This window comes from Clinocottus analis, unplaced genomic scaffold, assembly GCF_023055335.1.
Source record: "Clinocottus analis isolate CAN_PGR_092001 unplaced genomic scaffold, fCliAna1.0.p SCAF_27, whole genome shotgun sequence".
Classification (NCBI taxonomy): Eukaryota; Metazoa; Chordata; class Actinopteri; order Perciformes; family Cottidae; genus Clinocottus; species Clinocottus analis.
The window spans coordinates 4,526,330-4,552,254 of record NW_027176009.1 but is presented as its reverse complement, the minus strand read 5'-3'; the positions used below and the strand labels follow the sequence as shown (position 1 = coordinate 4,552,254).

Genomic DNA, 25,925 nt, shown 5'->3' with positions numbered 1-25,925 from the left:
CACGGGGTGCAAACACATTGAAAAGCAAGTGCAGACACGCATGCAGAGCTTCACTTCTGCAGCCACAGACGACTCAAACAATCAATACAGCTGGAAAAGATAGCTTTGGAAATAAGGGCAACAAGCGAAATATAACTAGCCACCCACCTGTGTTTTGTGTGTGTGTGTGCGTGTGTGTGTGTGTTACACATTGCCATGGCGATAAATTTAAGCCCTCTGTCCCCACCCGCAGCCCCAGGGAGGCATTGAACTCTAGCCCCTCCATAATGACTTTGTCTACCTATCGATCCGGCTATGATCCATGTACTGTAATTCTTATATCATCAGCCCCGGCCCTGGCAATAACTTCAAGTCATATTTCGGGGCCTCCCGTCCACTTGACAACTTAATGATGCAGGGGTCCTTGCCGAGTTTGGACTTTCACCCTCCTCGTCCTCCTCCTCTCCCTTCCTTTCCGCCTGCAGGGCTCTAATTTCTCCTTGTTCTTTCAGACTAATATCAGCAAAGGCACAGCGAGGCTGTTCTCTCTAAGGACTTCCCTCTTTGAACCACATATATTCTCCTTTTCACCTCTGTGTACTTGCAGTATAGCAGTGTCTGGGACTGCTGTGCATCTGTCTCCGATTTGGAGCACAGCCCCTGCAGGCTCCCGAGGAGACGCAGCCGTCCCTCTTTAGACCCTGTTCTTTTTCTCCCTTTGAGCCGGGGCTATATTTCATTGTCATTTCAACCCTCTCTTCCTAGCCTGGATGTAATAGCGGGAGATATATGGCCCTCGCTTCTGCGGTCTTCGGAGCTTCCTCAGCCTTTTATAAAACACTGTCAGAGTGACAAAACAGCAGCCCTTGGGTATTCGGGCACAGATGCCCCCTCATCCCGAGGCAATTTCTCAATATCCTGCGCTGATCCTTTTAGCAAAGAGATAACATCTGGGTCCTTGGACGGGATGAGTTGGAAACAGTCATCCTGGACAACGTCGTAGCTCATCTCTATAGCTCTGTCTGCCTATAAGCCAAAGGCTGTCTGTCAGCTCTGTTTTTATAAGAGCTGATTAAGGAAGCAGCCCTTGAATCCTGAGCCAATGGAGGCGCACGGGTGCATGCGGGACTTCCTTTTTTTACACTTCGATCCAGTGCTGACACACCTGATGCCGCTAATCAAGGAGCGTCAACCTGTCCAAGCAAGAATAAAGAAAGCGAAAGAGCAGTTTTGTTCATTACTGTCGCTGTTTGAAAGGCACTAATGGTGTTCCACCTGGCCGCAGAGACACCTAACAACCCAAAGCCTCCGAGACATGGCCCTGATTGAGATGTGAGTGAAAGAGGGGAGGAGGGGGAGGGAGCAGATGGGCTCTGCAGACAATTAAAGCTGAATCTTCTGTTGTGGCTCCACTTTGTTCCTGTCAATCCTGCCTCATCCTTATTGACATCCATCCTCTTCATTTGCCACCTCACAGTCCCTTCCTGTCCTCACTCTCCTACCCCTTCCTCTTCTTCTCGTCGCCTCCACCTCAGTCTCTCTTCCTCACACTATCCTCAGCTTTCTCCATCTTTTCACACAAGCTCTATTTCCTCTCTCCTGCGCTGCACATCTCTCTCCCTCATCCTCCCCACTACCCCTCCTTCCCTCCCAGCCTTAATTGGGAGTCAGGGAGAGCAGTGGAAATCGCATTAACGCGGGCCCTGCCTGGGTGTGCCATCCATCTTCTTTTTTATTACGCCGCGCCGGGGCTGCCTGGGCGCTGCCGTTCGATTTGTCACCGGCCTCGTTCGCTGATAACAGGCATTTGTCATCGCCTTGCCTCCCTGTTAATGTTATCATCTCCTCCCTGACAGCCGCCCTCCGCCGGGGAGCGCCAGCGACAAAGCACATCCGTCAAGCGAATATTTCCACGGCTAAGGGGACCGCACACTGCAATAAGCCACATTAAAGCACTTATGAAGGGTGCAGGCCGAGGATGTGTGTGTGTGTGTGTGTGTGTGTGTGTGTGTGTGTGCGCTGCATGCGGATACACACCGTGTAAACGCACGCGCGCGGCAGCGTGTAGTGCGCTTGTCAGTGCCATAAAAGAGGCGAGGTGGGGGCCGACAGGGAGAGGAAGAGGTAATTTGTTGCAATTAATTACGCAGTGAGTGTGGCTTTGTTGTGTGGGAGAGCATTTTATCTGTTGGAATGCTTCCTTCGCCAGGCTGTGATGCTATTTGTTTGATTTATAGCCTCTGCCTGCCCGAGGCGGAGTGATCCTGCGTGTGTGCGTTTTCACATGTGCACAATGCTGTGGCATTATCCACAGAAATGTACTGTAGTCTCAGTGACAAGGAGCCCTTTGTTTGGGAGTGACGTTACATATGAACAGCCACACGGCCCCCGTTTGTCCTCTCTCGGGACTGAAACTCTACTGTCCATTTGTCATTCAGCAGCAAATCAACGACTCCAAAGGTTGACTCTCAATCACCCAGCTCGCCTCACGTTTTCCCTTCCTTTCTGTGACAGGAAGCCATGTCCAAAAGTGCTGTGACACTGTACCAAAACAATCCAGATGTGATGCTGGTGTCTCAAACCCTGGTCTGGTCGACCCTCTCTCTTTTCTCTCCTTTGTGATACCGGGACAAGCGGGGATGTGACAACATGTATCCATTCTGCCTCAGTCGGGGGTTCGCAGGGCTCTTGTGCAGGGGCTGACAGATGGATCAGCCGGCCTCAAGGCAGTGAGAGGAGAGAGAGAGAGAGAGAGAGAAAGAGAGAGAGAGAGAGAGAGAGAGAGAGAGAGAGAGGAGCGCTACTTCACATCCTTCAACATACTGTATGACTCCTAGATTTCAGATACCACTTCACATGGTGTGGCACGTTTGCAAGACTGCAGTCTTGATGAAGGCGGTTTTACACACTGAGAGGGAGCGCTGCTATTTGTGTGATTCTTCACACGATGATCACACAACACAGTTTGAGGTGCATGACAAACATATCAGGAGCTGCTCATAACCGATAGTACAACTTTATTGTTAAATGTTTCATTTACATGTTGAGAACAGTTCTGCAGTAAAGCTGTAGTCACTTGTTATGGGAACCAGAGATAGACCACAGGATAATGTTAAATATGAAGTATCAATGATTCATAGACTGAAGAGATGGAAACAGGTTGGTTGGTGGTTTCTGAGACATTTAAAGATGTTTTCCTTTTGTCCTGCTGTCATGTCAATATCATGTTGTCTGTTTTGGATTTATCAGCCTCAGATCATTCCTTCTAAGAATGAAACTTCTTATTTATATGTGAACATCTTTCTAAGTCGAGTTGTTTTGTTGTAATTTATTGCATAATTGACAGTTTCTAAATACTTTACGAATGCTTTATATATGACTTCTAAACCCTTAATGAGAACAGCTTTTGAGTTCATCAGGAAGACCCCTCCAATTAACAATTTGACCTTTGACCTTTTACAAAAAGAGCTGCAGAGCTGGTCTTTTATTTATCCACTAAAAAGCGTCACCTTTTAAGTGGACTATTATGCAATCAGCAGTAATAGCTGTTTTGATATTTACAACTATAAACCTAAGGAAAGCTTGTCGTTGAAACCTTTTAATTGAATTTGTGGCTTCTAGGAAAATAAAAATCCCTTAAACATGATTACATTTTACTTAAATAATTTACATTTGTAACCATATTACCACCAATGTACGAACACTGGCAACTTAAAAGGTCGTCTGTGTAGCTATTCAGGAGCTTTTGATCAAATCACATGATCTTCATCAGAGCAATTTTGTTCAGTTGTCATAAAATTGTATTTAGAAATGTCCTTTTTTTTTTATCACTTTCAGGATTTCTTTTTCAAGTTGGATAAGTACAAGCTTATGGCAACTCCATCTGATGATGATGATGATGATGATGATTCGAAGCTCCAGTACTCAGGTACCACGTTTTTTTTTTCATAGTCAAGAATTTACTTTTAACCTCCCTTGAAAATAATGTATTATGTACTTTAGTACTATTAGTTACAACTTGTAAACCATTATACAACCTGGAGTTTTTGTTCTCATCTCGTCCTTTGGAATGAAAACCTTTCATTGTTTTCTTCTACAATCTCTTTCTATTACACATGTTTTGTGAATCATTTTGGTTGTGCTTCAAAGTCCCACATTTTATTTGTATATTTAATTAATGATATGTATTTTTGATGTCATAGGAAATGATGTTTGTGGTTGTTTTGGGGGATATTCCTGTACAATAGTGCCAGATAATGATTTTTCTCTTTATTATAATCTTCGTTTGAAGGCAACTTATGACAGAGACATCATTTTTGTTTATGGACTTGTCTTCATTTTATTTCCACCATATTTTATACAAAGAGGTCTTGTAAAACAGGCTGGTTAGATATATTGATAAATTATAGCCGTTCAACAACCTTTACATGATGCGAATATTTGGACACGACGTATGAAACGACGACAGCACTCACAATATCCAACTCTCTTGAAATAGACACAAAATCATGACTGAAAGACGAAACCAACACAAGCTCAAGTTCTTCACGTTGAGCTGAACATGTGAACACACAGTAACAGTAAAAACCCTTCACATGATTGTCACAGGGTGCAACATCAGAGGAACGGCTTTCCTTTAGTTCATTGATGGAGGCTCTGCCTCCGAGGTGTTATTGCTGCGTCACTAAATAAACATAGTCTTTATTCAGCAACAAAGAGACAGTATTCCTTACCAACTATGAACAATAACGTGGTCATGGGATGCGTGACAACAAGGTGAAGCTAATGTGGAGATTAAAACATTCGAGAGCTCTGTGGGAAACCTACACAGCTCTGTAAAAAAGCTTTGAGATGCAGAGAAACGGATTAAAATGTCTCTGATGGTTGATTTGAAATGCATGACCGCGTGACTCTTGTCTTACATGAAGTACAGGAGCTGCACTTTGACTCAGGATTAACGGTTAAAAATGTAACTTTTGTGCGTGTCAAAAATGTGTATCGGCGACGAACTTTGTGGCTTTCACATGAAGCAGCAGATTTCCTCGTGGCCACAAAGGTTCCACCTTTTATCTCCGCTGTGGTTACATCAGTCATTACAAACCAAGAAGGCACATAGAGAGAAGAGACCATCATTTACACGCAGGTCCACTTATTTTTCACCATGGTTAGCAGTTCCATAGCCGTTCATCAGAGCCATTTTGAGATGACCATTGGAAGTCAACTCTTCTTCGAGGATGTTGTTCTTGGCAGCGAACATCTGGCTGATCTCCATAAAGGTTTTGTTCTTGGTCTCGGGAATAACGAAGATGGTGTAGACGGCCACTCCCAAGCAGATCACACAGAAGATCAGGTAACAGTAAGGACCCGTGGCATCCTGTGGAGGCAGGACACACGGAGGCATGAGCAGGGAATACAAATACTCTTCTGACTTTCTTTACAAAGTGGTCATAATTCAAGCAAAGTAAAAGAAAAGAAATTGTCAAAGATAGGACCTTCAGGCAGGAACAGGCCACATGGAAGCTAATCAAAGCAGATCCATGTTGCTTTAATTCATTTAAGTTGTTTGTATTATTCTGTACATTACTCTGTACTGTAATGTACTGCTAAATTGTATTGTATTGTTTCAGTGCCTGTACTCTGATCAATGGCAATAAAGGTAAACCTAATCTCCAGTGTAAAAAAACAGCTGCCGAAATTATTCATTTTGAAATTAGAACAAATGTTGTCCGCAATAGGACTTTACCGTAGCTTAGCACAAAGGCTGAAGGGAAGGGGAAACTGCTAGCATAGCAGCACTGAGTGAAACATATGGCTTTGGACAGCTCTGAAGCTGTTGTATTTATAGGTTTTTTATTACATTAAAACCAAAATATTAAATACCACATGATGGCCATGTGTTTTAAGCATTTGTGGCCAGAATTCATGCAGATTTATATCGTCAATCTCATCATCCTCTGAACTTCGTGTCTGCTGAACTCGACCCACACTGAGGACAGCCAGACAGCAAGGTCCCTTTTAATTAGTAATTTTATTGGTATTTGGGGAGTCACCTACATTACAACAAAACCAGACAGCCCATATAATTACTGCCATGAATCTGACACAACAGATCCTGGATGCAATGTCAAGATGAACTTGGTGTTCACAATGCCAACTAGGCTTCAGATGCGAAATAAACGAGACCTTTCAGCACATAAGATTTCATTTTACAGTGAAATGAATTGTATCTTCGGCAGTAAATCCATGAGATCTGCGACAAACTTTGATCATTTCAGAACGTAGATCTTAAAATCAAACGCCAACAATAGAATTTGAGTTCTGACCTCTAGAAAAGGAAAGACGAAGCCGATGGTGAAGTTGGACATCCAGTTGAGGCAGCCGGCCACAGTGTAGGCTGCCGGTCGGTGCGACTGCTTGAACAGCTCTGCAGTGATCAGGAACGGCACACCCGCTACACAGAAGAGACAAAAATCATGTTTGTATTATTTTTAAAGGACACATTTTTGACCACATGGTTCATCTATTGATCTGCTCTAACTAAGAATCCCATCATACTGTCACAATACAAAGCACAGGTAACCACGCAGTGCACCTGCATGAATCCATTGGGTGTTGCGAAATTAACACCAGCATCTTCATTCATCAATTAGTTTATCAATATTCCCCCTCAGTGCTATTGTCTGGCTGGCAAAATAAACAGAACAATGATATAACAAAATGATAAACATTCCTCAAGCCCCATTTGCTATTATATTACACAACTATTTCTGCATGCACTTCATTATGTGTTCATTATCACTGAGTGATCATAGATTGACAAGAGAAGAGGATGTTTTTCAACTTGGCAAAAGTTCAACTCCAAACAGGAGACGGAACAGCTTAGCCAGGACTTGAGCAGGTCGTTAGTTTGATATGCAGTGTCTATGAGATGTTGTCCAGGCTTTAAACACATCATTTTTCATTGTTAGAAGTGAAAGCTATGAAGGAGAAATATACATTAGTATAAGCTCTAATGATGAACCTTCCGAATGATGTCCTCATTATCTGTTCACGATAATTGCAGAGAGGAAGGTTTAATATTGTCAAACCAATAACGAGGCCATAATTTGTCAACATCTGCGGTATGTATGAGGGGCGTCATTGTGCATGTGAGGTTTCGTCTGAAGGAAACCGCTAGCTTATGAACAATGAGCCATTAAAAGTCTAATTGCAGCTGCAGAAATCCTCGTCCCGGTGCCGAGGAATAGATTTTTTCCATCTTGACGAATGGCGCTCTGTAAACCAGATTTGTTCTAATTCATCATCCTCACAGGTCCACTCAACGTGGCTCCCAAAGTTGTAAACTATTGCCTCTTAATTCACTTCACTCAACTCATCCAGTGTACAAATGGCTGTGGGAATGGATGTAGTGTGGCAGTTATGATTTCCTAATTTACAAGACTAATGAAATACAATATCTCTTCACAGTCAGAGGAAAGAGTCGCAAAGAGGTGGTGCTGCTTTTTGTGATTTGCTGCCTGCTGTTGTGTGAGCTTCCAGCAGGGAGCAGTGTTATCTTAGACACAGGACAGCCCAAATCTAGTGCGGTTTCTATGGATATGCTCCTTTTTTTTTAATCAAGTGAGATGCAGAGATGGTTTCTGGAGAGTTTACCTGGACCTATGCAGAAACCAGCAATAATCCCGACAACGCAGCCGACACTGATGTAGCGCATGAAGGACAGCTGCGCCTGTGATTGGTCGAACACAAGTCATGAGTTTGAAGTCACGAGTTGTAAACATTAGTACATAGTTTTTACAGTTTTTCATTATTCATTTGACTATATTAAATAATTCAGACCATGCATAACATATTGTGTACATCGAAGTAAACAGTGATTTCAGCATCAGTGATGGGATATAACTGTATTCAAAAGACATCTGAAGGAAGCAAAACTTCAGTACTAGAATAATATACTCGATGTGTGTAACTCAGAATAATACACCTTGAAATAATTGTTTTGCACAGAATGAGGAGTGTAACTTTTTTCCTCCTCCACTTGCATTGTTATGAACAGGAGAGCAGATGACAGCCAGTGAGACATATCTCAATGTTTGTACAGCATGAACACCTATTATATGATGTTGTTACGAAAAACAAAAACAAAAAACAAACATCAATTAGACACAGTTTTTAGTTTCAGGAGATATTAATGTAAATGTACTGATGTCCTTATATGTACTGTGGATCCTGTGTCACAATCTGCAAGTTGCTGTGAATGTGTTCCTGATGAGCAAATGACACCGCACCTGGAAGAGGACGGACACCGTGATGCCAGTGCAGCAGAGACTCATGAAGAGGAAGCCGCCGATCATCAGCGGTCTTCTGCCCAGACGCTCGATAGTGAAACACTATGAAAAGGTACAAAGTGGTAACTTCACCAAGAAGAAAGAAACAGGTGACTTGTTATGCCACGGATTGTCAATAAACCTTTTTCACAGCAGACATTTTTGAATTAGCAGAAAGAGCACAATCAGGGGAAACACATTTTGTTACGATGGCTCAGTTCCACAAATGAGTTATGGCAGTGAGCCAGGGTGCACAATATAAGCACAATAAAGGCACAATATGAGCCCAATATATGCACAATACGAGCACAATACAAGCACAATAAGTGCACAATACGAGCACAATATGACCACAATACAAGCACAATAAGTGCACAATATGAGAACAATATGAGCGCCCTGAATCTCAACTACAGGATGGAGTTGTTTTAAATGTTTTCAACTACACCTGTGTTTTTTCCTGCAGTGAGACAAAATGTCTGCTGTGAAAAAGGTCTAATCTAGTTTCCCTAGATGGGCCTTCTTATAGTACAACTAATAGTTATTTCTATTTTGAATTAATTAGTCTGTTCATGATCAATTGGCTGATCAAGTCTCTTGAAAAGGTCGTCACAAGTTGATTTTGGCAAATGACTTGTTTTGTTGAAACAACACATCACAACCAAATATATGAAGTATTTTATGATTTAAAATGGAGAAAACAAGACATCCCTCATTGAATTTTCCAGAGAATTGCCCGTCTAAGCACCATATAATTTCATACAATACTGGTAGAATATTTCCATCTTGGCTCGGTGTGTTTAAAGAGTGAAAATGTCTCCTCACCCCCAGCATCCCAGAGATGACCTCAATGGCTCCAGTTCCCACAGTCACGTACTGAATTAGAGGTTCTGGGATTCCTGCGTCCTTAAAAATGTCATTTGTATAGAACCAGATCTGAAATTTAAGCCACATTGACTTTATTAATATGATGAAGATGTCACACACACACGCATGCACACACACAAGCACACACACACAAGCACACAAGCACACACAGACACACGCACACACACAGATGCTTTAAAACTCAAAGTTTGTCTCTTTCTTTTCACAAGGAGCCAAAAAGTCGCTCTGCTTATTTGGCGTTTCCTCGTGATTCATCATAGAGATCATTATCATCATGCCGGCCATCACTCATGCATTTGAGATACAGCGTTTCATCAGTATGGACTTCTGACAAGTGCTCCCCTTGAAATTAATTTGTGTATTCTCATTAATCACACTTTGCTGATGCAACATCCATCATTGATGATGTGTGGACAAGATTGTGATTGGTGCGCTTAAATGCTGTCTTGCTGATTTAGTAACCATACATACGTGCTACTTCATCACCATTGCAGCACTGATGGAGGCATACACACTTAGAACGAAGCAGAAAACATACACAAACTATTTGAAAAAGAATTGGGACCAGTAATACATATGAATTGTCTTGCAACATAATGGCTGAAATTCTTCCTCACTGAACTGAGATCTTATTTTTTAGGGCTGAACACTAATTGGAAATCTTAAAGAAATCACAATATATCCGACTGCAATTTTCAAATCACACGAGGCAAAAATATGTGTTATAGGCCAAATGTGTGACAAAAGATTATACTTTTTTGATATCGTTGGACTGCAGAGATGTCATGGCATGACACAAATCTAATGAATAAATAAATAATACAAAAATAAAAAATGGCATATCTAATACTGCAAATCCTATTGAAAATGCGATATCACTCATTTAGATATTCTTTCAAAATTGTCAGATCTACTTTAAAAACCTAAATCCTGAGTCATTTCAAGAACAGATGTTTTGCTTTTGATGAACATTTATTTGACAAAAGTGCTAGACTGGTGATACTAAAGACTATTTACATCCATGCTAGAAATCATTTTCCCATTTTCTTCCAATAGTCTTCTTCATCCGCCTATCAGCCATAAGCTAGATAAGCAGTAAGCGGAGCAGCAATGGCACATTTCCCTCTGAGACTTCCTCCAGCTCATTCAGGCCAAAGCTAGCTGTTCCTGGACCAGCTGACTGATGTAGTCCCTCTGGTGCATCTCTGTGTACAACAAGGTCTTCTCCCAATTACACACCCAGAGGGGGGCGGCTTGAGGGCCCTCTGCACCTGTCTGAACCATCTAATCCTTTAAACTCTGAGGTCTTCCTGGATCATTTAGTTTAGTTTGAGCGGGAGCTGTGTAACGCTATAACTTCTTCAGGGTCTTGCTATGATGGTCTACTTTTTATTGCAGAATCTACCTGCAATGACCTGACAGTTAGTGTCACAACCCCTTTTTTTTACCTTGACATGTGGTACTTTAACTCCTTCCCTTTCCATTAGCTTTCCATTTACTGCTAAAAATTAACTACACACCTTAAGCCAGGAAGCGGACCCTGATGACCACCATCAAGTATTACAGTCCATTAAAGAACAAAAGGACGACGTCATCTGCAAAAGTGCAGAGCATACAACTCCAATGTCATTAAACTTGCCTTAATAAACAATCCTTGAAAAGAAGGGAGGGATGAGTTTCACTTCATGTCAAGCGTGCGACAAATATCTCACATTCAGTGTTTTGACTTCAATGAATGAATGATGAGGAGAAAATCCACAGTCTTTCTCTCAAAGTTGACCGGTCGACTGCAGCTGCAGCTTCTGGACCACCCTAAACATTTCCAGATGGCCTGATTCTTTCTGCATGTTTTTCTCTTCAATTCCTAAAATCAAAAGCATTTTTCCTCGACTTTTTAAATATTGTTTGGAAAAAAATCAAAAAGAAAGACATCTTTGGTCACGATCTTTGAAACTACAAGCTTGTTTTCACTATACACAAAATGTCTGATTTAGCATTCTCTGTCACAGATTCATTGCACACGGCGTTCAGACACATGGATCCGTCCGCAGGTTTCAAGTGTTCGAGTGTTTCTGGGACACTGGGACTCAGTGGGGTTCCCCCCTGCTGGGAAATGGTACTTGCATGGGGGCCAGCATGCATAGAGCTCCCACACATGGAGAAATGAGTATAAAGATGTCTGACTGTGTGTGTGGATGGGAAGACCTTCTCATGTGGGGTAGCACTAACAGAGACGACCAGGAGATAATGAGGCGTGGTCCGGTGGCCCCCCTGCTCAGTGATGTATGGACAGGAGGAGGTGCAGACGGGTGGTGCACAGCTGGGAACTGTAGTGATATGAGCTCTCACTCTCATGTAATAACTACACAGTCTTTGAACAACACAAACAAAGACAGAAAGGGCAACAGGCGCACAAATGCTTTTCGCACTGACCGCATCGATGCCAGACAGCTGCATGCCGATGTTGACCACCGCGATGGTGATGACCTGCCAACGGACACAGCGGTCCCTGAGCAGGTCCCACACAGAAAGGGTCTGGATGGAGGACAGGGAGCGCTGCTCCTCCTGCATCTCGTCAACTTCCACCTGGATGTTTCCCTTCGGACGGTACCACTTCAAGGCTAAAAGGACAGAAAGAAAAGCTTTGACCGGCCTGCAGAAACACCAGTCCCGACGGAAACGTAATAAATCAACAGGAAACAGAAGACATGAACGGGTCCATTCGTCCTCATACGGTGAATTTAATTTGCTCTCAGACGTGACAATCGAGAACTGTAGGTTGTGAAATGAATCAAACATAAACAGGGTTGTTTTTCAGGTTTGGTAGACAGAAAAAGTGGGTCAACTTTCCAACCTGCAATGGTGGCGTGAATATTCCCCTTCTCGATCAACAGGTATCGCGGACTCTCTGGAAACCATGGCAACAGCATCAGCTGGAAGAAGGTAGGAAACACCACCAGGGACAGGAGCAGAGGCCAGTGCTCTTCCTGGGTTACAAAAACATGACACATTACTCAATGATAAACAATCAGCTGCTGCTTTTAGTTATCAGCCCGGATGAACCAGAGAGCATGGCGTTGTCCCTCTCTACCAGATACAAGAAGGACATGCCATATGAATGATTATCTGACTATAAGAGTGTGTTCGCACGCTGTATCCTGATACTTAATCATGCTTATATGTGGGTCGTGAATGTGCCGTTGTTTACAAAATTATAACAGTATACTTAAAACAGTTTCGAGCTCATGTCTGTGAGGAAAAATACAATAGCATCTGGTTTGTGATGCAAAATCATGACTAGACCTGAGCTGATGCCACAAACTCCCTACCAGAAGGAAATGCATGTCATGTAAACACACACACACACACACACACACACACACACACACACACACCGTGTAGCGTTTCGGCACCACGATGTTAGTACCTTTCCCAGCAGCTCCGAGAGTCCCAGGACCTGAGCGATGAAGACTCCAAGACAAATGTGAATGCTGGGAACGAGGCCCAGGAAGCCTCGCAGGTTCTTGGGGGCGATCTCACCGAGGTACATCGGCACCACACTGAGAGAGATACCTGTGGGAAACAAGAGGGATTACTACGGGCTAAACCTGACAACAGATGACACAATTAAATGTGCTTAATATTCATTCGAGACCAAATTGGATTTTCATGAAAATCAAACATATGGTGTGATTATTTATTTGGGTGTCTGGCACACATTTTTTTAGCTTGTCTGAAAAAAAGACAGATTGTTTGTTCATAGTTACAATTCAATGTATAGTATATCACAAAAAAAATTGAGGGATGGATTACAAAAAGGCCTAATGAACCAAATCTTAACACTGACAGCACTTTTAATTCCAATGAAGTAACTGCAAATCAACAAAAGCAAACAAAACAGCTCTGCATAGGCTACAAAAACACATGCAACTACACATTTGTCTCTCCAATTTGCTCTTGTAGCTTTGTGCTATTCATCTGCAATTATATTTCACCTACCTGAGTGTATTCCTGTGATGAAGCGTCCAACAATGACCATCAAAGGCATCCTGCACTCTCTGCTGAAACCCATAAGAGCTCCTCCTATAAACACCAGCGCTGTGGATCTCACCAGAGTCCCTTTCCTGTTCAAGAATGTTGAATTAAGAGCAACGTGTCAAAGAAAGCGACAACTGTCGAGAACACAGGCTGATGACACAAACATAAACATGCACTGAGCATGTCTAAATATCCCCCCACACACACACTAACCTTCCATATTTGGTTACCAGTCTGCCCACCAGCAGGGCCCCAGTCATCCCACCGATAGCAAAGATTGACACGGTGAGGGAGTACAAAACGGTGAGGAGCTCCTCGTCTGGAGTCCAGTCGTAATGTTCTACTAGCGTCTCATTGTAGAAGTCTTTGATGTACTGGTGGAGGAAAGAAAGAATGAAGTTACTTTAACGTCGTCCAGCAGGGGAAGCATAAATAAGTCATGACAATATGCATAGACCACATGTAATTACAAGATCATTTCTCGTTTTTCCAATTAATTCGTTTTTGCCATAAAAAACAAACAAACATCAACTTGCGAGATTGAATTCGTCCACCCGCTCACTCCAATAGACCCAGAGCAAAAAAATGGTGGCCATGAAATTTGACATCAGCATCACATGAGTAACTATTTCCCACAGTGCCACACATCCAAATGTCAACATTAGTCTTGCCATTTGCACAGCATTGCTGCACTGGGGCATGGGATGAAGAGATGTTTGAATCAGCGGGAGAGGCCGCCATATTGAGGAGACAGGAAGCTCATCGAGCCCCCACAGACAAAGTCAAATCAAATTTGACGATTAGGGATCATAAACTGCGTGCGTGATAAAATAACAGTGGTATTCTTGTGGCGTGACAGAACTTTACAGTAAGGGCCAACAACATCCCTCAGATTTCCTTCAGGTTTTATCTGACAGTGCAGGACTCTGCTGAGATGTCCTGGAGAACCTATCACATTAAACCTAATTCATCTCAAGGGACAAAGTTCAGCCACTCTCTGCGAAATGAGAGTTTGAAAAACTGAAACAGGAAATGGAAAAAAAGGAGTTTAGTTTGAGTAGTTTAAGTATTAACACTGATCAACAGATTAAAAGTTGAATATTTTTGTTTGTTGAAATAGTGTCGAGGCAGAATGATCATTTGAAGGATGAACCCTGAGGGACTCCAGTGATGAAAAGAAGGGTGTGACGTTAATTTGTCAATTTATCAATTTGTCATGGAACTCTGGACAGTGTGCCTCCAATTTGTCCAAGAATGTCTCCAACACATGCGGGCTACTCTCTGTGGTCTCTGTACAGTTGTTTAATATATATATATATATATATATATATATATATATATATATATATATATATATATATACATACATACATACACTTTAAAGATCAGAGAGTTATGTGTCCTGTTCTGACACATAAGTAACTGACCAGTTTATTGTTCATAATCATTATGTTGATGCCGGTTGAGGCAGAATTAATGAAGTAACCTGCAGATCTTGCGAGTGTAATCAACAAACCATGCTGTTGAAAAGAAAAGATAGTTGTGAATGACAAAGGCTGATAATAATCTGACACTGATCTTTAGTCAGGCCTGATGGCCTAATTGCCAAATGGAGCAAGAATGAATTAAAGTGTAAAATGAGATTGAATAGCATATGCTGGATATCTGTTTTGGTATTCGTAACAACATTGTTAAATAAAGCAGGTATAAGACATGACCGATCCGCTTTAAAAACTGTTTCTTTATTGCTGTTGTTATAGATTCAGTCATTCCACCTTTATTTAGTTGCCAACTGGAGTGAGAGCACCACCTTGGTGCATGATAGTACTTTATTAATGTCAGCACTTATTATTCTGTCACAGTCTCACAGCAGGAGTTTCCCGTTCTTCATGTACTGCATTGGCTTAATGTTGCAACTTACATGGTTACTTATAATATACATTTATAGTTAAGAAGTAATGAGTAGTTCTAATCTCATGTTACCTTACTCAAAAAAAAAGATTTAAATCCATTCCATGCATTAATGTACAGATTTGAAATAGCAGGGAAAAAGGAGCACTGGTCAGAGGAGCCTGTATCAGCCTGTATCCAAATGTAGTCGTCAGAATCGGTATCAGGAGAGAAGGAGGGCACATGGAGAACATGGCGACTCAGCAAAATACCTAAAAAGGCACCAGAGAGGGAGAAAACCCTCACTGGAAACCTCAGAAACGCACTACTTCAGTAGTGTAACGCTGCACCTGGTGACTGGTTTCTAGCAAGAGATACATAGTGATAAAAGTTACAAAATAAACAAGATGGGGAATTCATGTTTAGTCATTTGACTTCTGCTCAATGCTAGCCAGCCTTTGCTTCGGGTTGTGGTTTGAGTCACATGGCATCAAGACCAATTTAAATGATGTCAGAAGAAGAAGACAAACAGGCGACTAAGAAAGAAATTCAAACAATGACCGTGACTTTCTCTCTGCTGCTCAAACAGATCCTGATTTTTACACTTCAAAGCCAACACATTTAAATTCAAACATAGTGATTTAACAGATTGAAAAACACACTGCAGTGTTCTTGCTACTTGAAACATTTAATCCATCCTCTTTTGCCACGGTGATTTACCTGAAATAAACAGTTGAGTCAGAAACTAGTTTAATTAACTTATGTAATCTGCTTAATAAAACACACAACGGTAGTTAGTTATTTTGGTAAAATCTCACCAAAGGCACCTCATGCCACACCGAAAGTTTTATTTGGAGCATCCAGGCATGAATAAAGTCAGGTGACACACAGTAGTCAACAACAGTGAATCCTACAAAGCACGCTTAAGTCACATGGACCACGGTTAACGGTTCGACCTCACCACATTAGTAGCAGTTTGGAATATGTGTGACAATGAGCAACAAGATAAATCTGCATATAGTTCAAGTTAAATCTAGGTGTTGTTTGCGAGAAGTCAAATCTACAGCGACTTATCAGCCAAATCTCAATCTCAGCTTTAAGTGGTGTTTCAACTTATTGTTTAGCTGCAACCTGCAGCTGCTTTGCTTCACACTCAACGCTCTCATAGCGATGTTTTCAGAGAAAAAAGGCTCTAAAAACTGTTTGTGCATTACCTGCCAAGCCACAAACAGCAAACAGACACAGTTCACTGGTGAACTGCAGTAGTGGAGCATTCAGTAGTTAAAGTGACATGTATTTCCTTCAGGGGATTGTAGAGACCAAAGCAGAGCTGAAAGAGTAGTAAGAGAGCAATATTTGACTTACATCCATCAGGTGGACATCTGCTAATGTTGCATTGTAACTGCTGGTTAGCTTAGCTTAGCAACTGGAAACAAGAGGAGTTAGCTTCGCAAATAAATAATAACAGCATGAAAATTCACATAACATTGCATATTATCATTTCTCTACATAGCTCTCTAAATGCAGTCTTTATGTTTAGTTAAGCTGCTCTTTACAAAAAAGACACATTGACAAACAGTCATCCACGCTAAAATGTCAAAAATTCTACATTTGTTTGCATGTCTATCAGTTAATTTGAAGAATACATCAAAAATGAGAAAAAAAAGTTTTAAAAGATGTCATGTCCACTTAGCTTCGCTTAGCGAAGACGGTAAAATAAATGCAGGTAACCCTTTGTATGCTGATTGCTCATGCAACGCCCCCCTAAAAACAATATCCTAGAATAGCATGAGATGTGATGTGTTACTGAAGTCTCATGCTTCAATGCAATGGGGATGAGGGGCATGGCCAAACAGGAATGGTGCACAGCTTAGTTACTGCACTGCAGTGATAGAGCAGATCACATGATGGGTATAAAACCCAGGACATCGATGACATGGTGAGGCTCAAGCAGTCTCTCGACTTGATACACTCCCACATGACTACATGAAATACAATCTGATCTTTACATGGTCCGTTAACACAAGTAATGCATAGCATAGATAAAGAGTGTGTCCGTTCATTCATTCTGGGAATATTTGTGTCTCTCAGGTTAAGATCGATGAGGGTGGTGATTATCACAATTTTCTGGACGATGTGGTGGTTACACAAACCTGTGCAGGAGAGTTGACGACGGCCAAATTGTAGCCATAGAGCATGGAGCTGCCGAACGAGGACAGGAAAGCCACCGCCAGCAGAGGCTTCGTAAGATGCTGCTGAGAAGATGTTGTGACAAAGTCAGAGAGTCAGATACAAACAAACTACATAAAACAATGACAAGAGGAGTGAGATCACAGACATCCGGTATTAACACGACTTGGGTATAAACTTATGACTTAACTTGTCTTTGAAGCCCCTTCAAAACGTTATTAGCTTGGACAAGAAATTCCCAACAGACACTGGTTCTTTGGGTTTTGAGTAAAACATACTAACTCTTCCAGCAAAGTACAAGTTGAACCAGTTAAAACCTCCAAAACTAAACGTTGACTTCACGTTGTGTCTATTTCCTGCAACTCGCAAAGCTTAGCTTTTGTCCGCTCTGTATTTAAGTATTTAACTACATTATTATAAGGGTATATGTTGAATATGAATCTTTGATCTTTTAAATTCAAAGCAGAGCTGAACAGGCACTGAGAGGCACGTGACAGAATCAGAAGAAGTGAAAGAAACCGGCACCTGGATAAGGCCCAGATCCAACTCGCCTGCTCAATTACACATTTAGCTCCGGGGGGAATGAGCAGAATACTTTGAATGAGCGGAATAAATCATGAATTTGACGAAAAACAAATATGTTGAATAAAAAAACAGCTCAAATTCTCACAAGCTAAAGCTTGCTGAGGGAATTCAGTATTAGACAATATGTTACAGCATCAGGGTGTTGAGCACGCCAATGTCACGAGAGCCTCTCTGTCTTTAAACAGGAGTGGGGCAGCTCATGTATTTCATTAGGAGCGGCCTGCAGCTTCCCTCTTGGCTGCCATCCTGAATTCCAGCACGCAGAGCTTAGCTGACCTCCAAGGTAGAAGGCTAGCGAGATTATAATGTGTTTCTGAGTGTCCATGCCTCTGGATGCTGGACACCGGTAGCTGCACCACACAATGATCCCACCCTTCAACAACTCTGTGACGTTTCCATCCGTTTAGATAAAGTCAGGGTTTAAAGAACTTGCTATACACCAGAGAGCCAATAGAAATAATGTGAAAATGTAGAAGGCTCTGATTGAACAATAACAGCATAGATGAGCTAAAGAAACCTCATTTATCTGGTTAAAAGTCAGACGACTACACGTGGAAATAGCTCAAAGCAGACAATGCTGCCCTGTCTGTGTTCAATTTAGGTTGATTATGTTGGATGTCCTGCTCTTAACGTGTTGCATCTGTTTGGTCAAAGCTCAAGACTTTTTTTATTCTATTATGCGTGTTCCTTTTTTCCTTTTCTTCAAAGACATCTTCTGATATGAACCAAGATCCTGATCCAAATGTATGGAGATAGATGGAAAGAAAGACAGACAGACAGACAGACAGACAGATTGATTGATTGAATGTTGGTTTAAATTCCAGATCATGTCAGGATGATCTCAACATGTTACTAAAAGGATATGATGAGAGTTGATCTTCACATCAATCGTCTCTGTACATGATCAAATGCAAACTCACCGCGCTGGGTTTTCCATTGTCTTCCAGAAGTAGTTCCTCCGCCATTTAAGTCATGAATAATCACTCCCTCTGTGTGCTCTGCTCGTTTGCGATGAGAAACAGCTCGTCCGCGTAACTTTTCAAACTCTTCACTCCCCATTTGTAGTTTTCAGACGTGCGCGTGAGGCAGAGAGGAGGCGTTTCGTGTTGATGGGCGGAATTAACAAGCTTGTCAAACTCCCGCTCTCCAATCACCGAGGCGCGTCGCAGCAGGCCCGTCCCGGCCGCGAGTCGTTTTCCCCGGTCCATCAGCGATCACATGAGGCAAGAGCTTTCATCCCGCGTCCCAAAGTGCCCACCGTTGTTATTAAATAGCCTATGACTAACTGTATCTGGGGCCGTTTTGAGGATTAGTAAACATTGGGGGCTTGGCTCAGACCCAGGGGGCCTTCCCCCAGGAGAGGAGGTGGAGGACCTCCACACTTTGTTGTTGAAGATTTTATGATGGATTTTTTGTTTTGTTTTTGTTCACTTGACTGTATAAGATCAGACGACAGTATAATGCAATTCAGTGCTGAAATGAAAACACTGATGAAGAATATACACTTTAAATTAAATTTCAAAGAGGATGCTGATGGGATGATGATGATGTCATGATTTCATCTTTCTTACATACATGCATGATGCATGTATGTCTTTTGTGCCAAATTTAAAGGAAAGTAAAAATAATAATGTAGACATTTCTTAGTGTGGGTTTTATTCGGTTGATTTAATAATAACAACAACAATAATAATATAATATTACTTAAAATAATAACAATCATGATACAAAAAATATTGACGTGTCATTGCAACATATTTTGAGGTGTAATTTGATTTATTCAAATCCACCTCTTCATCCTGATTCATAAAAAATAAAAACATAACCTTCAACAATAAACTGTCTATAGTTTAATATAATAATGATCATTCAATAAATGTGTATCTTATCATATTGAGATGATGTTAAAGTTACATAACAACATAACATAGTTATTGATTATTTTATTCAACCAATGCAAGCCTTATACACGTTGAGTAGCAGTGGTTCCCAACCTGGGGCTCGAGACATCACAATGAGTCGCTATTTTAATGGGTTGTAAAATGATTACAACAGGGAAACAATAACTACACTACATTCAGCTTATGTTGGTTCTTTTCAATAATTTGGAATAAGTTTTAACCCTTCATCACTCTAAATCGTATTGAAATTTATCAATCTGAGCAAATGAATTCAATGACCCAGCGTTGCACAGAACATTAAACTGACTTTCAAAAGTCATACAACTGTACTCAATAAGGACATGTGAGTTAATTCACAAAACCGATATGCTCGCCATCACTTCCTTACACATGACTTTGCTTGCGCTGCACCTCTTAACGGGCTTTCGTCACAGCATCTCCTGCTTCATATATGATATAGCCAAATGTTTTTTTTTTATTTTCCATGAAGTCTTGTGACCCTTGAAGGAAAGAAGGTAAAGAGCGGACAGTAAACATATATACATAGGTTCAAATTTTCAAAAATTAAAATAAATAATGTGGAAATCAGTGGCAGGTTTTATCACATCTGAAGTCTTCAAACAACACGTGAACCGAGCAGACTTGTTCTCCTAACTTCAACCCAGCCAAGTTGAGAAGATCATGCAATTCAAATGGTTTGTGTCAGATGACTCATACTGTGAAATGCCTGTGGCATCCTGCTGTGTTTGAGTAGGAAATCAATTATTCAGCAAATAACTCACAGAGCTGATACAATACAAGCGAAGAAGTACAAACACTTCTGTCTAATGACAAAACATATTCATGAAGGATGGACACAAAAGACTTATTATCAATCTATTATGTTAACTTGTGCAATTAAATGCTAATTTAACTAAATGTTTTGTAATACATACACACTAAGGAGTATACACATCTATTATATTTACCGTCTATGACCTTAAAAAGGGGTCAAAACAACCAGACAGTGTGAGTCATGGAAAGATTGATTGCCGCTTTGTTATATTGGATGACATTGAAGTGATTGCACAGTCCGGAGTAATTTTTAAAAAATATATTTTTCCAGCAAAAAATTGACAGTGAATAATTATAATGATAATTCATTTTACAAATTAACCATTTTGATCCCAGATTTGAAAGTCAAGTGATGGTCGAATGTGCAGCTGGTTGACACAGTAATGTCACTGTTACTGTATATAGTAAACACTATTTTTGAAAGGTAAAAATTATATTTATATTGTTTAATTAATTTTAATTATTTTTGAATGGTTGATGACAAATCTATTTAAACATTTAAATTGCTGTTTTACAATAATCTATCCTATATATGTTCATGTTTACCTGATTCTTGTTCGAATTTAATGTTCAATTTTTTCTATTGTCGCTTCATTTTATGTAACTGCAAGATTTCAACATTGTGCCAACCAATGCACAGCGTGACTTTAATCACAGAACATCTATTTTCAGAAAACACGTTTCTCCGTCATCTCCGACCTTGGGGTCTGGAAAAGAGCAGCTGCAGGATACCGGTAAGCAACCCTTGTCTTTTATAAAGTATAAATACCATATAAAGTTGTTGCGGTGAGCCTGTTAGCTAACAGTTGCCTGTTTACACATCTGGCTGCAACAATTCCAATATTAGTAACATTAGCAACATTAGTAAAATGAGCAACATTAGTAACATTAGCAACATTAGCAAGATTAGTAACATAAGCAACATTAGTAACATTAGCAACATTAGCAAGATTAGTAACATAAGCAACATTAGTAACATTAGCAACATTAGCAACATTAGTAACATTAGTAAAATTAGCAACATTAGTAACATAAGCAACAAAGTCACGCCTGTGTCTTCCTGCCATATGTAAACCCAAAACTGACTCTTTATGTAATGCTCTGTTTTGGTCTTCCTTAACACCTGAATGTATCTGACTGTTTCGTTGCTAAATGCTCCACTTTGTTCACCAGCTGTTAGTTAACTTGTCTGCTTTTAGTGTTGGGCAGGTCATGTGCTTTCATTGTGGAATGTTTCCATTGAAAAGAGCAGCTGGCTGCATCAGGATGAACATGTGGTTGATGAGAACAGTGAAAGTGAACCGGAAGTAGTCACGTTTTGAGCCGCAAAAAATAAACAATAAGCTGAACAATGCTAAAATGCTAAAATGCTACAAAGCGTTGAGGGGAACTCAGGTTAGGACAGCAAAAGAGTCAGAGGATGTTTCTCTGTGGGTTCTTCACTCGGGACACCTGCTGTGCCTTCCAACAGAAATGCTATTAATTGATTAGTACGTCAGAAAAAAAATGTAGTACGTCCCAATACAGAGTATGTCAAACGCAGTATGCCAAAAAATACCACGATGTCCTGCCGCTTCCGGTCGCATTTTGCAATATTCGAGCCAGCATGCTGTTCTGGCTATTCCGACCCACAATCCTCTGCACAGCTGGTATAGGAGGGTCAGCGGTTGAGGTGCAATCTTACGATAAATTAGTTTGTCCCAATTGAATGCATACTGCATGCAGTACATACTTTGTAGGGGCTGCCACAGTATGTACTAAAAGAAAGTAAATATATGGGATTTGAAATTTGAAACACAGTGCTAGTGTACAGCTCTAAACATGTCCTATCGTTGCTGGTCAGATGGTTGCTTGCTATAAGCTACAGGTGCAGAGCTTCTATTGACTTTGCTTTTCTTATGTTTACAACATTATTCATTCAATCTTTCACTCATACGGACACCCTGTGGTTGTCAGAAAACTGTACAACTCCACTTCCACCAGTAAAGCAACCTTAAGGTTGACCTTTCCGTCATGAGGAAGTGCCCTGTGTCTTTCCTGCCTCTATTATTATCCTGAGTAACTGATTGTATATCTGCTCATTAACACTATGATTAGATGAAAAACCAGAGAGAGACTTCGACGCTGGCAAAGCTGTGAAAAGAAATGAACATCTCGCTAACATCATTTACAAGCGGACGTCTCATGATCATAATCAGGATCTGGAACTACATGATTTAATTTCCTGTCACCAGTGAATGAGATGTCATTTGATAAATTACCCATCAATAGCAGACAGTATGCGGATGCTGCGCCGGGAAACATGGTGTGTGCATGTGTGGGAAAAATGATTCTGAGTGCGTTTTGTGAGTACATTTTGTGTGCGCTGCAAAGACACGTAGCCCCAGTGAGTATTCTCACAAGCTTTCGTGTGTGTGCTCCAGAACAACCTCACATTAGCAGACCATTATTTCAATAAACCTCCTCTTGCATCCCGTTGACAGATCATCTGCCTGGAAAAGCAGATATTGTGGCCTTTAATCAGTCAGCCCCCTCCGAGCCGCCGTAGTCTCTTGTGCAGTATTTAAATTCCTCATTTACTCAGTTGCAGGCGGGACGTGCCTGTCCCCCATTGTTCGCTCTGAATAAACTGGGGAGCTGATCGTGTTAAGTGCGGCCATGATTGATGGCTGCTGACGAAATCTAATATACTCGCCCCATGCCATCGTTTGGCAGAAATAGGATCAGAGAAAAAGACTCTTACATGAGCTGATAAAAGGCGAAAATGTACTTAATGTTGCTTTTTCTGAATTCTTTATTTTTTTTTTTAAGTCGAGTAGTTTGGGCTCTGGTCGAGTAACTCCAACAGGAGTCTGACATTAACTGTTGAGCGATGTCTGTGCTTCTTGGTGTGTGTGTGTGATGGAGGTGGTTTGAGGAAATGAAGTGTGCATCTGTGAGAGTGTGTGTGAGGTCACAGCTTGTACATTTGAAAACCGTGAAGTGGAGTGACTGTCATCCACCAAGCCTCCACGCCGTGCTAATTATTTCTCACAATCGTAACCACAGCTTATCATTATCTCCTTGTGCTCGTGGTGAGGTCAGCAGTCAATCACAGAAAATTGACAATTTTCATTATCACATGCATGCACTGCATTTATTGTGTGGTAGAAAAAGGCACATGATTCTGCAGCGGCTTCATTTGAGAAAGGAAGAGCTCCAAAGGATTGTAGGGAGGTGAGATTCTAGTGACCCCTTGTGGGACTCCAGCTGCAGTTCATGATGATGACTGTGTGACTTTGATTATAGACCTAAAAAAGGGTTTATTTTTATGTTGGCTCTGGCTCAGTATTGTGGTGATGTTTCACTGGGATCATTGTAAAATACTAGCTGTTGTTGCTGAAGGAGGCATGGACACACTGGAAGGTAAATGGACAAATCCTTTGGCAAATACACACACACACTCAAGAGCCCACTTGAACCAGTCATAAGTCTCGGCGTCATCCTCTCTCTCTCCTCTCCTTCCTCCTATGCTCCTTTACCCACTTCACAGCTACATTAGCACTTGATTTGGGGGTAATAGATCTCCCTCCTCCTCTTCCCGCCCGTTCCCATTGGCTGCGACTGGCCTCCAGCCCAGCCCACCTGCTCCACGGCGCTCTCCTTAATGTGACTGGCCGAGGATGATGGATCACCCCCTGTCACTTCCACCTCCTCCTCCAATCAACAACCAGCCATGGAAATTGATTGTTCTAATTTGCTCTCATTATTATTATGATATTAAGCACAATATACGGACACAGCTCACTGTCAGATCTGGGCAACGGCGTCATTAGTTACAGGGGCTGGAGAATACGCCTCGGCGGGGTTTTCTCCCACAGACGCCAAGATGTAAAGGAATCAGCAAGCGTTGGAGAAGCACACTGCTTTTTCTTAATAAGATTTGCATGCAGCCCCTCACTGAGGTGATGTAGCATCTAATTAAGTTCAATTCGTTGCGTCTGAAGAAGATATGATTAAGTTCCTCCGTGTCAGATGCGGCGCGTTCTCGTGCAGCTGCTGGATCAGAGGAAATGGGAGGTGCCAGTGTGAGAAAACACTTGTCCTTACATCTGCAATGACTGCAAATGGTACAAACCTACAGTTATTAAATGCTGCTTAGAAAATGCAATTAAGATGCACGACTGTTCATTTACACAAGGAACGGGGCTGAATAGCAATGAGATCATGCAATTAGGGAACCATCCCACGCAACATGCGACCTCATCCTCTGAAAAATACTGAACATATAATATACTGTCGCATCCCTATTGTATGTTCAATGACTTCGTAGATTGCCCTTTTTCCTTTTTCCTCTCCTAAAAGCTCTTTTGTCTTCGTCACCAGGTCTGGAGAGGTAGAACAACCAAAGGTCAGCAGTATTATCATTCGAGGAGCGAAAGGCCTTCTCCCCCTCCCCTGCTATGCTTACAAGCCTGGTTTGCGATGGTATCCTGATATTACCACAGCAGCCCCTTCAGCTGTATACTGCTCCTATGTTCCATGGACTAAAGTGTATCCCCAGTCATGCTGTTACCAGCCCAGAGTATATTGGATAGTGCTTACATTAACACACAGTGTCTAACAAACCGCTTACGCTCCTTTAATTGGATTACAAGGAGTGCTGCATTCCCATTGGTGAAATTAGAAGGGTCCGGGCACAGAGCCGACTCCCCTCCTCTGCTTGAGCGAGGGATCTGATTCGCCGTCCTCCCTAACGACCTGCAAAATGCCAGGTGTTTGATTGGTGGAGTGGCGCTGGCACGGATGTTTATTGGTCCATGACAGTGTAATAAGAGGGGATGCCAAGTCGACTGTCAGGGCGTTAAAGTGTCTACTCTGATCTAGTGGTGATTAATGAGGCTATTTATTTATTTACTGGCCTTAAATACAGTTTGTGGAGCTACTTTTCTACAAGTAGATTTAAAGGTCATCCTTGAAATTTAGTAGAAAGGATTCAAACATCTACTTTTGGTTCTCATTTGACTTTAAAACATTTAAAAAAGGAAGTGAAAGCCAAAAAGGTCCTTTTTGGTTGACACACTGTGTGTGTACATCTTTGTTGTGAATATATTGGTTTAACCAAATTATAAAAAACGAAGCTACTCATGCAACTATTTATTCATATTTAAATTTGTACAATTTCTGACAATTATTTAGGCCAACAAATAAAAAAAACATTGATGTAGTTTTTTCATAATCTCTGGGGAGGAAAGCGGCACCTCTATGATCTTTGGAGGAATTTGAGGATACAAGTGGTACATTCCAATAAAAT

The 25,925-nt window shown here is 41.4% G+C and overlaps 1 protein-coding gene across 1 annotated transcript; it reads right to left on the bottom strand.

Moving 5' to 3' along the window:
• Nucleotides 1-4,757: 4,757 nt before the first annotated feature.
• Nucleotides 4,758-18,889, bottom strand: LOC137795150 (solute carrier family 2, facilitated glucose transporter member 5-like). The gene is made up of 12 exons (XM_068592459.1): nucleotides 18,818-18,889; nucleotides 17,276-17,374; nucleotides 13,446-13,606; nucleotides 13,194-13,318; nucleotides 12,622-12,767; nucleotides 12,049-12,181; nucleotides 11,628-11,815; nucleotides 9,132-9,242; nucleotides 8,268-8,369; nucleotides 7,633-7,708; nucleotides 6,303-6,430; nucleotides 4,758-5,353 (listed from the first exon to the last, which is right to left on the bottom strand). Exons 1-12 carry the CDS (start codon nucleotides 18,860-18,862, stop codon nucleotides 5,129-5,131), a joined length of 1,539 nt encoding a protein of 512 aa, XP_068448560.1. The 5' UTR covers nucleotides 18,863-18,889; the 3' UTR covers nucleotides 4,758-5,128.
• Nucleotides 18,890-25,925: the final 7,036 nt, after the last annotated feature.

Coding starts and splice junctions, on each gene's coding strand:
- LOC137795150 (XM_068592459.1), bottom strand. CDS start 18,862: ATGGCGGAGGAACTACTTCTGGAAGACAATGGAAAACCCAGCGCG. Junction 13,319..13,445: donor CTGGTAACCAAATATGGAAG/GTTAGTGTGTGT, acceptor ATTCTTGAACAG/GAAAGGGACTCTGGTGAGAT. Junction 8,370..9,131: donor TCATCTCTGGGATGCTGGGG/GTGAGGAGACAT, acceptor ACCTTTTCATAG/TGTTTCACTATCGAGCGTCT.